Source organism: Talpa occidentalis, unplaced genomic scaffold (genome assembly GCF_014898055.3).
Source record: "Talpa occidentalis isolate TD23 unplaced genomic scaffold, MPIMG_talOcc4v2.1 talOcc4.13, whole genome shotgun sequence".
Lineage (NCBI taxonomy): Eukaryota > Metazoa > Chordata > Mammalia > Eulipotyphla > Talpidae > Talpa > Talpa occidentalis.
The window spans coordinates 48,899,972-48,915,524 of NW_023601322.1; the positions used below are offsets into that span (position 1 = coordinate 48,899,972).

The window sequence follows — 15,553 nt, forward strand, 5'->3', positions numbered from 1 at the left end:
ATTTTTAATAATTGAAAAGATGCTCTTCTAATGCTACTTAATTTTTCCTACAGGCTGATAAAAGATGATGAAATACAAGATTTGCTTTACTATCTAGACACTTTAAGATGCAAAGAAAACTGAGCCCAAAGGTTAGTTCATCTTCTGTGCCTGCAATAATATTCACCAGCTCATTTGGTAATTAGGGCAAGTTGCTCTGTGAAACAAATTCACAAAAGAGCATGGATATCATTAAACACTAGATGGCGATATAAAACAGGAGTAGCTCTTCTTACTGCTTCTGTTTATGTAGGCTGCAAGGGAATTTAGAAACCCAGGGTTACCCAGTAATAAGTCACATGAATTTAACCTGAAAGTTTAATCAATGTTCCTAGCATGTTTCTGCCTTTTCTTGCAATGTTACTGTATTTCAGCTTCATTCTGGCTGACGGGCCAGCATTTAAAATTAGTAGTATTATTCTTGGCAATTTCCTTGTGGCAGTACAGATGAATGGCCCTGCGAAGCTACTATGTCTGCATTTACTAACAATCTGAAAAACTAGCATATGCTAGTAAGGTTTTATTTCTTGCCCCATTCCATGTAATATTTAAGAAATACTATGTGTCCTCACATCATTTCCTAGTGTCTATATAGAATTGCTAACAATTTGTATATTTCTTAGTAGTTCTACATATTGTAAACTCACTGGAAATACTTAATGGACACTTCCAACCTTGTTGCTTAATTGAAAAGCATGGCCTTCCCTAATAGACATAAGCAAGTCATTTTCCCTGAAACAATTAATATCTGACAAACTGGAAATGTATCATGAACAAAAATGTACACTCTACAATGTTTTTGGAAATAGACTTTTGAACCAATCACATGTATAAGAGATTTTTAAATGCCTGCTTGGAGGACTTATTATATTGACTATTATATTTGCTTATTTTTATAATATTTTGTAGTACAAGATAGTTATGCATGCTATTTTCTTGCTACTTCTTATATTTGTATTTCATTTGAGTTTTATAGGTACATATTAAGAAAATCAGGATTTTTTTAATGAAAATAGTATATAACAACTATGAGGAAAAAACATAGCTTTTAGCATGTCATAACCAGGAAGGTATTACTAAACAGTCACTTAAAGAATAGTCACATAATTTAAGTGCTGTGTAGGTTAATCTTGACTATGAATTGTTGATTTGAAAATATTTCTGAATTTAGGTCATTTCTACCATGTTGAGGATATCTATAATTAGCTATCCTTCTTAAAGTGGAAAGAATATCAAGTTGTTCATTATTCTTCCTGTAAAAACAATTTGTAAGTCAATGGCTAGTAGCGCCTTTAGTTAAAAACAGCAAAATGAAGGTATATTTTACTATCCTTTTGGCTGTACAGTAAGTCACATCCATGCAGTCCTTAAGTTTATGGCATAAAAAGCACCTGCCCTAACATTAGCTCTTTTATACTCCTAATAGCCACTTGAGACTGGTAGAGCACATCAAGGTTCTCTGACGTAAAGTTCTCCACGCAAGGTCATAGTCAGTGAGTTACACAGCCAAGGAAGCACCAACCACTGAGATCTGAGTTCAGGCTATTTGTCTTTCATTTTTATGGGGTTTGAAGATTGTGTCTGCAAATGCTCCCTATATGCAGGAGAGGAAGAGGAAGTCGTTTTAGAAGACACTGAAAGTATTGGGATGCTATTTCTTGCTTTTTCTTCACCTGCATGTGAGGGAGAAAAGGAGGAGGAAGAATCCAGGAAACAGGCAGCCTGTGCCTGTCTCACTCTTAGACCCAGTGTTGAGTGGATGCTTTGGAACACCTGTTGGGTGGATGCTCCAGGCACTATTGATACTGAATCCTGATGCCATTTGATTTGTGACATTGCCCATTACCTTCCAAACTGCCTCTCCTCTAAATACAGCTGTGAGTGAAGGGGACATGGTAGGAGAGGGGAGAATGGCAGGCAGGAGCCTCAGAACAAAGACCTTGGTATCCATATTAAACATTTTATATTTTATCCTAACAATAGTGATTGACTCATTGGTGAGTTTTAAGTGGAGAAGAGGCATAATCAAATTATGTTTTTATGTTTTGCCTAGATTGTAATGTGTGAGAGTCAGGGTGGGGCCAGCTCAGAGGCAGGGAGTAAAGGGAAAGAGGAAACACCCTGTTTGGGGCCTTCAGCGTGTGAAAGTAAGGGAGAAGATTGTGGGGGTGTCCTCTGCTAAGATGGGAGAGAAGAGGAGCAGGCCTGGTACTGGGCAAGGCTGTGTTGGAAGCTCAGCTGTCATGGTGGAGATGAGATGCCTCAGGACATTCAAGTGGAGTCATAAAGGAGACACTTGGAGTTGAATCCAAGTTGAAAAGGGGAAAAGGGAGAGGGATCAGAGGGAGGGAGAGAGGAGCACAGGGGACAGAGGTGATGGTGCCCGGGTGCATTAGTGAAGGAAATTCTATGGGGACTACACTGGAGGGGGTGGGGGAAGTAAATATTGTTTAAAAATGAACAATGATGTAAAAAATGAAAGGAAAAGAAAAGAAAAAAGAGAAGAGAGGAAGAGGAGGGGAGGGTGGGAGAGGGGGGGAGGGGAAGGGAGGGGAGGGAGGGGGGGGGGGGGAGAGGGGAGGGGAGGGGAGGGGAGGGGAGGGGAGGGGAGGGGGGGGAGGGGAGGGGAGGGGAGGAGAAGAGAAGGTCAGGCTAGACAGAGCTGCTGGTTTGGGAGATGTCAGCCTAGGGATGGTATTAAATCCATGAAATGGAGCCACAGGACGGTCAGAGAGCACAGCACCCGGCCTGCCGGCAGGAACGTACTTCCTGAATGGAAGTGGCCTCTTCTGAGAGGACCTAATTGAGGGCCCCAATATGTGGCCTGGAAAGCATTTTACAGTGCTTGAAAGAGAAATGCACTACATGTTAGAAATGACATTTCAACTCTAAGTAGCTGCTATGCCTCTTTATTTTCAAAAGGGCCTAAAACGCTGTCCTGACTGTCATTTATCCCAAAGCACTCAGATGTCTGGGTTTTCTGAAGGAACCAAATTAATATGAGCTGTCAGAACACTTTCTTTTTCATGCTTAATTAATTATGAAAACCTTAAAACATACAGAAAAGTTGGCAAAATCACACAATGAACACCCAAGTATCTACCACCTAGATTCTATAATTCACATTTTGCAACAGCTGCTTTATCACATATCTAGCCCTCTAACCAGCCCTCTGTCCATCCATCCATTCATTTTTGTTCTTGGATGCATTTCAAAGTAAGTGTTAGACATAAGAACATCTCAGGGCCTCCCCTGGTGGCGCAGCGGTTGAGCGCTGGGCCTCTGCAGCACTGGTTTGTTCCCCAGCCGCCGGCGAGGGTCCCACAAAAAAAAAAAATAAGAACATCTCACAATTAAGCACTCTAGCATCTATATTACTAAAAAAAAATTCAATGTCTCTATGGTTCTTTTTTTTTTTAGAGATCATTTTAAAAGAATGAAATACCCAATCTTAAGTGTACCATCTGTTGCCACTGACAAATGCATACCATTGTAAACCCTTCCTATTAAGTTATAGAACTTAATAATTCTTTTAAGAGGTCATTACATCACTCCCAAAAGGTTGTCCCTGCAGCTTTATCTTTTGGAAAGTGCAGATGCAGTAGGTAAGGAATCCTGGTAGGCTCATAGTAAGAAGACAGCCAATGTTAATATCCTTCTTGCTCCTTCCAGGGGACTCTGCCACCACTCCTATAGTTTCACCCACATTTTCACAGAGATAGAAAAACACACTGAGGGCCTCCCCAGGTGGCACAGTGGTTGAGCAGCCTCTGCAGCTTGGATTGGATTCCCGGCAGCAGGCGAGGGTCCCACATGGCGCGAAAGACCTCTCCTGCCGCCCCCGCTGCTCCCCTCAGCAGTGTGTTTTGTCAGTCTGCCTGTTCTGTTCCCAGCTCTGGCTCTGGTGAATTCTCTCATTCTCCCGCACTTCTCACTGTACCCAGTGCTTGTATAAATAAATAAAATCTTAAAAAAAAAAAAACACACACACACTGAACTCTTTCTAAAAGTGCTTTTGTAACCATTTTGCAATAAACCCATTGTACGTGAAGACAATGGTGTCCAGTGAACCCAGACCAACCAGAGGAAATTGTTATTCCTCACCCAGAATCCTGCTCAGCTGGTGCCGAGCAAGCTTATATTGCAATCCCCTAATTAATAAAACATGCACAATAACCACCTATATCTTTCAAGTACAAAAATTATCTTTGTGTATTAATGTATTACCTAATATATTAAGCCCTGGGGGGGGGGGAAGAAAAAATAACTCACTGTCAGGTTATGAGCATTTTGACTAACCTGCCATATTTTCAGGTTGTCCATTGGTTGTCCATTGGTGTCCTGACCTTGCTGCCTCATGGGGTAACCTTTTGGGCACAGATTTGAAACGGGTTGTTCTGTCTGGTGTTGTACCTGCTCAGATTTGGCACCTGAATTGGAACTGGAGTTAGCTCAGTCTTCCCAGTTAAAATATCTATTATTAAAACGACTGAAAGAGGCTTTATTTACTTTCTTTCTTTTGTTTTGTTTTATAATTCTGGGTTTTAAGATCATACAAGAGACTGGTTTGTTGGAAGGAAGAGAGGGTTTAGGAATCACTTACCCTAAGCCTTTTAAGGTATCCAGAGACAAAAGTTGAGGTAACAGCAATTTCTGAGTTAACTAAAATTTTCTCGAGACTTCTTCCCAAACTCCATGAGAAGTCGAACCATTTCCCAGCTTTACTAATGAATCTTACAGACTCATAGTCACTTCTAGTTTCAAATTCCTGCCCTGTTGACTCACGTGTCTCTTGGGGTTCCCTTCCACTGTTGTCTTTTCTCTGCTCTGGTCAACTGAGTCCTGGAATTCAGCCTCTTTTCTTTGGTTCCCCCCAAAATGACTTCCAAACAGAGTTTGTGGAATCTTATTTCTCTCTCTGTAATCTTTCTCCCTTCTATTCTCTTGACTGTTTTATCCCCACTCCTAAAACCTGTTGTTTAGATTCAGATTGATTTAGCTATGACTCTACTTCCTTGTATTCGTTCATCTAAGGCCCTGCCAGGGACTTATTGCCACCACAAATGGATAATCAGGGCCTCCCTGGTGGCACAATGGGTTAAGGTGCAGCACTATGATGCTATCCGCAGCCACTGCAACACCCAGGTGGCCAGGGAGGTGACATATGGCACAACAGACCTCTCCTGTCTCTCCCACTGCTCCCCTCAGCAGTATATTTCAGTCAATCCGCCTGTTCTGTTCCCCACTCTGTCTCTGGTGAATCCTCTCACCCCCCACATCTTCTAGCATGCATAAATAAATAAGACTTTTTAAAAAATTGGATAATCAAGATATTTTTTCTAAATAAAAATAGTTCTCTAAGAGGAACTCTGTTGCAAATTCTTAAAAGCATACATATGTGTTTTTATATATAATGTGTGGATATATAAATATATAAAACATTAACACATGTACACACATAAAATACATGTGTACATACATGTATTATGTGTGTATAATATATAGATGTATGAATAATTACCTAATAATTACCTAGTTACTTGATAAAAATTACCTAATACTTACCTAATTGTGTAATTAAGTATATAATACATATTATACACACACACACACCTTACCACATACATTCACGTACATAATCTAAACCACCTTCACTATGAAATTGGTGAACTCTTTACTTCCCACCTCATTCTATTGGATTCTATTGGTTTCTTTTTATTTCTGCATTGCCACAGATTCCTCTCTATGATTGAAAGGGATCCCAATTCTAAACGGTTTGCACTTTTAAGTTTAGAAAATGGGAGATTGGAAATAGTTGTTTATTCACGCATTTGTTCGATCACATACTCAGTCCACACATAAAAATGAGTATTTGGAATAGAATACCATGTTGGATCCTATAGAAGAAAAGAGGTGGTTCCTTTAGAAAGGAAACCTGCCCTCTTATGTTTATTGCAGCAATGTTTACAATACCTTGGATATGGAAACAACCCAAATGCCCCAAAACAAACAAATGGATCAAAAAGTTGTGGAATATTTACACAATGGAATATTACTTGGCCTTCAAAAAGACAAACTCATGCCATTTGCAGCAACATGTATGGAACAGGAAGGGATTATGCTCAGCAAAATAAGTCAGAAGGAAAAACATAGTGAATGGTTTTACTTATGCATAGGCCATAGAGAAACCAAAAAAAAAGATCAAGAAAAAAGGCAAAACTATGGCCTCCCTGGTGGCACAAGGGGTTAAGCACAGCACTGTGAGGCTATCTGTAGCCTCTGCAACACGAGTTTGATCCCTTGCTGGCCAGCAAACTACCCACATGGTGCAGCAGACCTCTCCTGTCTTGCCCAATGCTACCCTCAACAGTGTATTTTAGTCAGCATGCCTGTTCTATTCCCCACTCTGTCTCTGGTGAATCCTCTCACCCCCACACCTCTGGCCTATACCCCAGTTCTTGTATGCATAAATAAAAAAATCTTAAAAAAAAAAAAAAGACAAAACTAGCAAGCCAACCACAGATCAGAGGCATACAGCAAGGGAGGGGCAGGGGGTCAAAACAGGAGAGGGAAGAACACAAGGGAATATGATGATGGTTCACAGGTACTATGTTGGCGGGAGAACTATGGGGGTCCACACCAGAGGTAAGAAGCTAATTACTGAACAAAAATGAACAATGATGTAAGACAATTAAAATTTTTTTAAAATAAAAAAGAGAGAAGGGAGGTGTCCATATCTTTAGAATCTTAAAATCCAGGTGAATGTGTACATTTAACACGCATGAAACAAAATGTCCTTAAATGCATAATTCTTATGGGAAAAACAGCAAATTAGAGCAAAAAGTTGCTGCTGCTTCAGCAGAATGAGCAGGAGGGGGAAAAAACAACTGTGGTTAAAAGAAACTGCTGGCTTATGGATTTTTCTTTAAAATTACAATTTGCATTCTCTTCTAACAATGTTAGTTCTGCTTAGATGGCAGAGTGGTTTGCATGAACATATGCACTCAGCTTTGTCTTTTGCCTGTTTTTAAAAAAGAGATCAGGTAAAATGACTGCAGCAACAGCATTAAGCTGGTTGAAAACCACGGTGTCTTTCAAATGACACACACACACACACGCACACACAGGAAATTTTTGCCCACTACAAACCCCTTGAACTTGTCTCATAAATCTACATATAGGTAGTTTCCTCTTTTCTCCTTGGGAATGTCCACAAGAAAATCAACTTTCCACAACCAAAGGTTAGGCCAGTAGAACAGCTTAGCAGCCTGCATGAAATTTGGATTCAGCAGCAAGTGCTCCCTAAGAATTAAGGTAGCAAGTTGGCAAGTGGACGCGGAAAACATAGAGCTTTTCAGTGTCTGCCTACTGCACCTGCCTGGAGAAGAAGTCCTTCTGACTCACCCAGGTTTACACAAAGTAATAAATCTCAAGCATTGAGAGTTCAGCCCTGTTAGCACCCTGGCTACACTTTTGATTGCTGTTTTCTTTTTTGAAAATTGGGTTTCGGCATCAATTCCAAAGAGCACCTGCACCCCTATGTTTATAGCAGCACTGTTTACAATAGCTAAGCTTTGGAAACAACCCAAATGCCCAAAAATAGATGACTGGATCAAGAAGATGTGGTACATATATACCATGGAATATTACTCAGCATTCAAAAAAGATAAACACATGAAATTTGCAGCAACGTGGATGGCGCTGGAAGGGATCATGCTCAGCGAAATAAGCCAGAAAGAAAAAGAAAAATACCGGATGGTCTCACTCATAGCAGGAATCTAGAAAACTTAAATAAGGGACCAGGAAAATGAATATAAGAAAGTGAAAATCAAAATCAACAAAAAACTATGAACCAGAGACACTTTTTGGGGGGTGGGGGGCGGGAGGGGAAGGATTGGGGTCAGAATGGGGCGTTTGCAATTGTATGGGGGAATATAAAAATAAAATTTATTATTTAAAAAAATAAATAAAAATGAAGAATGATGTAAAAAAATAAAAAATGTAAAAAAAATAAAGAAAAAAAAAAAAGAAAATTGGGTTTCGGACTGTGACAAAAGAGGAAATGCAGAGCTGAGACAGGCAAAACAGAACTATCTTATTTTTTAACCTTTCTACATGACTGTATTTGGGAATGGGGCCTTAATCCTTATATAGTTCTTTGAAATTGCTTCATACACCACTGCAATTCATAAATGAACGCTACACTGTACTTTGGAACAGAAATGAGTAACCATTAAATACACTTGCAAAGTTCCATGTTGTATATATTGTAGGCTAGAGACATAAATCTAAGAAATTTATCAGTGTTTATCAAAATTAGACATAATGACAGAAAATAGCACTTTCATCCTACAAACTGATAAACATGGTCTATATATGGGATCGATGATTTTTTAAATTCAAAAGTCATATGCATTTTTAGTGTACCCATGGATGAACTTACATACAAATTTCATGAAGAATAGCAGGGGAAAGGTAGGATCATCTGTTTCTCCATGGCAGTGAAATAAATTACCTCTTCCCATAAAGCTTCCAAAATGAGTGAGGCAGGTAGTCCTTGCTTCACTTTCTAGCAAAGTTAGACCGTGCTTTTCTAGGAATTATCTCTGTTCTTCCTTGTATGCTTTTGTGACAAAATTGAGTATAAACTATATGCTAGAAGTACGTGGTATTAACTTGAAAATATTTAACAAGATGAACTTGGCATGCTTAAGTGATTCAAAGGGAACTGAAGCCTCAGTTTCATAAGTTTACAGTTCTTAGTCTTCATACTTCCTCGAACCACAGAACTGACCAGCCCCAGGAAAACATTACTTTCCCCACAATTCTCCTTTTTATTCTTTTTACTTGTATGACTTAACATGTGGGGCAAAGATGAATTATAAAGTAATGATGTTGAGAGTATCAGTTGTAACTGCCTTAAGGTAATAGGATTACAAGTGGCCTTTAATTTATTTTTTCATATTTTAATAATTATTTGAATTTTAACAATGATAATGAATTGTTTATCTAATCAGAAAGTTACCTCTATTATAAAAACTGCAGTATTGGAAAAATTGCCTACGACATGTAAATAGATAAAACTAGATCCTTACTTAATACTCTATTCAGAAATAAGTTGCAGAAAGAATAGGACAAAAATATGTGAAGCAAAAATTTTTCAGTATTAGAGGAAAATATATAGATTATTTTCATGACTTCAAGTTAAGCAGAATTTCTTAAAATAAGGCAATAGTTGTTTTGAATTTGAATTTAGCAGCAAGTGCTCCCTGAGAATTAAGGTAGCAAGTGGCTAGGGAAAACATAGAGCTTTTCGGTGTCTATAATTTTTATTTCTCTTTTAAATTGTGTTTAACTGAGGTAACATTGATCTATAACATACATGATATATATAACATATATATGTCTCTATAACCTACATGTTTTAGGGGGTACAGGTTCACAAGACTACAAATATGTTATCACACTGTGATTTTTTTAAACGGCATAAAAATTAAAAGTTTAATTTAAAAATTGGGTTAAAAAACAAGCCACAGACTAGAAGAAGATACTTGTAGCATGTATAACAAATTGTGTAAGGTATAAAAGGAATTGAAATTAATAAGCAACAAACCAAAACAAAACCTCTATTTTTTTAATGGGCAACAAAATTTAATCAAAGGAAGTGAAAATTATCAAAATGCCAAAATTAATTTAATACAGATTAAATTAGACCATTTCATATCCATCAGATTGTCCACAAAACATTTAACTTGACTGTATGAGGTACTGGAAAGGATATAGAAAATAGGAACTTTCATATCTATCAGTGGGAATGAAGATTAGTACAACTATTTTAATATCAAGTTAACAACATCCAGTAAAGCTAAAAATTTAAATTCCAACTGGGATAGAGAGTCTGCCTGAAGAGAAACCTACAAATATATGCATAGCATACAAATACAAAAAATTGGAAATAAACTTCAAATTCATCAGTAGGAAAAAGAAGAAGAAAGTTTATATTCTTAAGAATATAAAAATAGTTTAAAAATGAACTCATTCTATTTATATTAACATGATTAACATAGATTAGAAAAACATACCATTCAAGGGGAAAAAAACATGTTGGAGAAATAAACAGTGCAATACAAATTGGTTTAAATTTAGAAAACATTTTCTATATTGACAGCAGATATGTGTGCACATATTAAATAGAATCATGTATTGGAAGGATATTACCAGGGGTGGTCTCTGGGAAGAAAAGTAGAGGAAGATATTTGAGGAGAGAAAGCAAAATGAACCTGAATTTTATCTCAATAGTATATCTACTATTATTAAAAATACATAGAATACATATTGCAAAACCTAAACGCAATGAAGTTAGACTCATATTCCCTCTGGGCGCAGATCCTGAGCAGTTGGCCTGAGTCAGGGTGCCCCAGCTGCGAAGGGAGAGCCTGCAGGGAAGGCCTTTGGGTGGGCCTGCGTTTTAGCCATAATGAGATGGGGCGGTGCTCCGGTCTCAATTTATATTTAAATCACAATGTGAAAACCACTATGGGATGCCCAACATGAATGTAAGCGTGTCACTTAAAGAGTGCCCACATGACAGCCCAACTCACGCACAGACACCACATGATGCTAACAGATTTGCTGAAATAGACACTCGTAGCACTGCAGAGAAAAAACAGCTCTCTGCCCAAAAATTATATTTAGAGATGAAACTGAAAGTATCTGAAGAAAAAGTCAGATTGGATATTGGATTTATCAAGTTGGTCTGAAAATATCCCTCCCACCACTACCCCAAAAAAGACTACCTGTAACCATCTTAAAATACCCAAAGCTCACAGTTTTTCTCAGCATTAGGAGCATACGTTATGAAGAAAGAGCATGTTTTCGCTGCAGAATTTCTAAAGGTCTTCTTTCCATCTCCATTCCTCTGTCACATCTGGCCATGAGGTTGGGGATCTATGTTGGAAGGGATCTGACAACTTTAGTTAGTAGCTTCTGATGAAGATTTAGGATCTGACTTCCTCGTCTATAAAGACTGCAGTTGACTAAGCTATTAATTCTTTGGTAAGCAGGAACTACAAAACCAAAGCCACCACAGAGTTTATATTGCTTTTACAGAGTCGTGACTTCTACTTCCACTGGGTAACAGTTAAATGTCGGTTTTCTGTCAGAGACACCTGACAGATCCTTTTTGTTGAACTTGATTCAATTTCTACATTTCTCTGGAGAGTTCTACTATCCCCCTCCTTTCTAACAGGCCAAATACAAATTAAACCTGATAAGTAAGTCTTAGAAAAAGAAATTTCCACAAATCCTGTATATTAATTACTACCTGAGGTCCCCATAAATATGTGCTCACAGCGCTATTTGACCATCCCCGGAGCAGGGATGATAATCAGCACGGACTGACACCCCTACATGACGGCCAGTGTCCATTTCAAATATAAGTAGCTGAGCCTGAGCAGGAGTTCAACACTCTGTCTCACCCTGCCCTGGAGGATCATCACAGCCCCAGATGCTCCACTCTTGACAGATTGAGCGTCTCAGCACTGAAATGTGATTTAAGCACTTCCTAGTGCACTGCTTCTCCATCCAGTCTTTCTCTCCCCAGTACTGAAGCAAAATTTAGCCCTCTTGGCCACTAACTTCAGGCAGTATCTCAGGCCAGTCAGATCTTAAACAGGAAGCATCTGACTCTACTTATCACCCTGGATGTGGTGCTAAGTCCCCAGCAGAGAGCGTATAATTGACAAACTGAAGACCACTCCTTCTTTGCTTTTCTCCCTTACCTCCCCCACCCCTCCACCAACAAGGACACATGTGCACACATGCCATTGCTCAGGATGTCTCTGTCGCCTAATATCCCCAGACATAGGTTTAGTCATGCTGCTTCCTCTTTCTTCTGCCTGAAATGTATTATTTTCAACAAAAGTAGCTGCCTGGTACAGGGAAGCAACATGACTAACAAAGGATATGAGAGGACCTACTGCTCATGTTTCTTAGAACACCCTCACTACCATCTTTCTGCCTTTGAAGCAAGTTCTGGCTCCAGCGGAAGTGGGCCTCTCAGAGCCATCCCTGCTTGCTCAGTCATAGCAATGACACACTTCCCTTGCACTCCCACTTTACACTTTATCATTAAGATCCTATCACAACTTGTTGAGGGAAAAACCATTCTCTTCAGTCTAATGATGAGGGGATTGAGTTCAAAAAGCTATGTGATTTTCTGAAAGTCACCTCTCTGGAGGTGGGAAGCTATGCTTCAAGCCCAAGATTCTCAGGTTCCAAAGCCCACACACTGAATCACTGTCTTTACAGCACTGGTCTCAGACTCAGCTTCTTCTTTGTTCCTGGTACTTGAGTCCATGTGTTGTTTTACATAAATTAATACCAATCTCTCTAGAACTGGGGTCCTCCTTCCGTCCAATGGCTCATCTTCAGAGAAAGAAAGCTCCCCCCACCAGAACAGAGTGCCTGAGTCTAGCTCTCTGCTGTCAATGTTCTCTATCACCGCCTGGCTGCCTATATAACCAACACATTCCAAATTCCCCGTCCTGTCACCAGGCTCTCCTGTCTGATTGGGTACTGGATTCCTACAGGTTAGATCTCTAGGGTCAACTGCTGACACAAACTGCAATCTCTAGTTGCCACACCCTTAGACTACGATACTAGAGGTTCATTTTCTCTTGGCACTTGGAGCTAGATCTAAGGTCCAAGAGTTTACCACGCCCTAATCAGCAAGTTGGTTTACAAGTCCTGTGCCTCCCAACTTTTCCATGGGATCTCACTTCTCCAAGCCAAGCCTCGTTCTTCTCTGTGGCCCTTGAGCGAGACAGCTTCAGCGGCACTAGATCAAAAAGACTCTGACTTAAGTCTTCTATCTTTATTTGTTGACTAGAGTCTTAATTTGGATTTCCCCTGAAGTCAACATTAAGGTGAAGATTTGAGTCCGCAGAGTTTATTTTAGGGGTAATCCAAGGAAGACTTATTGAGAGGGTTACCTTCGTGGGCTCCTGAGTTTCAGTGATACTGGGGAGTGGTGGGTCACAGCAAAGATCATAGCTCAGAGTCATACCACTGAAGGCAAGGAAGCCTGGGGATTTTCTTTCACATTCATATGGTCATTGGCTGAGAGTTGTACCTACACTTCAGGTCAAAGCCCTAAAGAGGAGAAGAGAGTTGTGCAGTAGGTTGCTCTGGCATAACTGTGATTGTTGAATATCTAGAGGGTACAAGCAGAGCACAATCAGTGAAAAATAACACTAAAGCCATTGCTTTAGTAATTCTGGAGAGTTTCTGGGCTAAGCATGCAGTGTCACAGTGACTATTACTTGTGTAAGTCTTCCAAGGTTTCTTACATTTGGCTCATGAACTGTGCATCAGAGTTCAACAGAGGACTGCTTTAGCAATGCTCCACGAACTGTTATCTTTAATACACGCTCCAGAATTCTCAGGTATTTCAGAGGTCTCGGGTTTTGTTTTGTTTTGTTTTTAAAATTCAGAGTTCTTTCCTGTGGTTTTTTTTTTTTTTAACTGTGAGAATATAATTCATCATTCACTAAGTGAGCCCTCCCTCATATGAAAGTGCTATGAAAGAACATCCTATCCTCAAGAAAGATGTATTATAATTGGAAATTATAGAATGTACCAATTGAAATACCAGGTAAGAATGTAGATAAAGTGGCTCAAGAGCTTTTCTGACTGGAAAATGATAAGAACAGAAATCAAGTTAGCTTGAGACTACAATTAAAATGCCAGAATCATTGAATTCAGTCTGATTTAAACCTCTGCCAAGTGCCTCTAGATTACACTGCCTTTTTTTTTTCTTTTGAAGGCACAACTTTTAACATTGTATTGTAGTAAGAGTTCTTACTCCAGCTATACTATTAACTCCTTAAGAATAAGAGTAATTTCCATATTACTTATCTGTTGCTGCATAATAAATTAACCCAAAATTTAACACCTTAAAATGAGATACATTTATTTGTCTCAGTTTCTTTGAGTCAGGAATGTGGACAAAGCTTAGCTGGGTTCTTTCTCAGAGTCATTCACAGGCTGAAATAGAGATGTCTGTCAAGGCTCAAGTCTCACGAAGGTCGGATTAGAGAAGGATCTGCATCCATGGCCCCATGGCCTTTAGCAGGATTAAGTTGTTCAGAAACTATAAACTGAGGGTCTCACTTCCTAGAGTGCTGCTAGCTAGAGGTTACCTTTAGTTCCTAGCCAGGTGAGACTCTCCAATACAGCAGTTTGCTTCACCAAAGCATACAAGCTAGGAAGACAGTAGAGACATAAATCATAGTCTTTTCAAACCTATTCATAGAAATGACATCCCATCACCTTTGCCATAGTCTTAGGAGCAAGTCACAAGACCAGCTCACACCAGGTTACATGAGGCCATGAACACAAAGAAGTGGGGTCACTGAGGTCATTTTCTAAGTCTGTCAGCCACCATGTCTTTACCATCTGGTTATAGTAGGTGCTCACCAGTGATTGTTGTTTGCAACAGGACTGTTGGAAAATTGCATCACAGCAATAAGTACATTATTTTAAGAGAGGAGATCATATAATAGGAGAGTTTGGGGTCATATATTCCATTCTCTTTGGTTGACAAATGGTTGACCTAAGAACACCACCATGCACTAAGAGCTAGACTGTGAGGTCTTTAAGTGTAGGCTGCATCATTTATCTTGACATTTTTAACACTTAATGCCCCTTCCCTGACACATGAAAGGAACTTGGCAGATGGTGAATATATTGAGAAATGGTTTAGTAAATGACAAAGTCTGTCCCTCCTAGGAATTTTCTCTCCCTGCATTATAAATTATAATTATATAAATTATAAATTATGCCCATTTAGAATATGGTCATTGAAAAGGAAAGTTTACTATTTCAGCTTTCAGTAGTACTAAATATTTGATTAAATGAATGTCAACAACTTGTTTCCCATGTTGGCTGTGGTGTCTTCATCACTGAAAACCTTTAAAAATTGTAATCTGGGCCTCCCTGGTGGCGCGAGGTGTTAAGCACCACACTATGAAGCAATCCGCAGCCTCTGCAGCACGAGTTCGATCCCCGGCCGGCCAGGGAGAAACCCACATGGCGAGGCAGACCTCTCCTGACTCGCCCACTGCTCCCTCAGCAGTGTATTTCAGGCGGTCTGATTGTTATGTTCCCCACTCTGTCTCTGGTGGATCCTCTCACCCTCCCACACATCTGGCCTGTACCACAGCTCTTGTATGCATATCTTAAAAAATAAAAATTAAAAAAATGGTAATCTGAGAAAACGCATAATGTGGACAAGTAGAGCCTGTATCCAGCAAAATCTTCACTTTCAGTCACAGTCAAAATGAGTCTTTAGAAGCATAGGCATGGGGCAAGTAGAAATTAAACCTAGGTTTATCTTGGGGCCTCCCTGGTGGCACAGGGGGTTAAGCACTATGAAGCAATTCACAGCCTCTGCAGCACAAATTCGATCCCCGAGCAGCCAGGGAGCACCCCACATGGCGAGGCAGACCTCACC

General features: G+C 39.5%; 1 protein-coding gene across 1 annotated transcript in view; it reads left to right on the forward strand.

Moving 5' to 3' along the window:
- NDUFV2 (NADH:ubiquinone oxidoreductase core subunit V2) overlaps nucleotides 1-15,553 on the forward strand; it is a 65,007-nt gene that overhangs the window by 7,275 nt on the left and 42,179 nt on the right. The window contains exon 2 of the mRNA XM_037508830.2: nucleotides 54-131. Coding sequence (XP_037364727.1) covers nucleotides 108-131 — 24 coding nt within the window. The 5' untranslated portion in view covers nucleotides 54-107. The remainder of the gene's footprint in view (nucleotides 1-53; nucleotides 132-15,553) is intronic.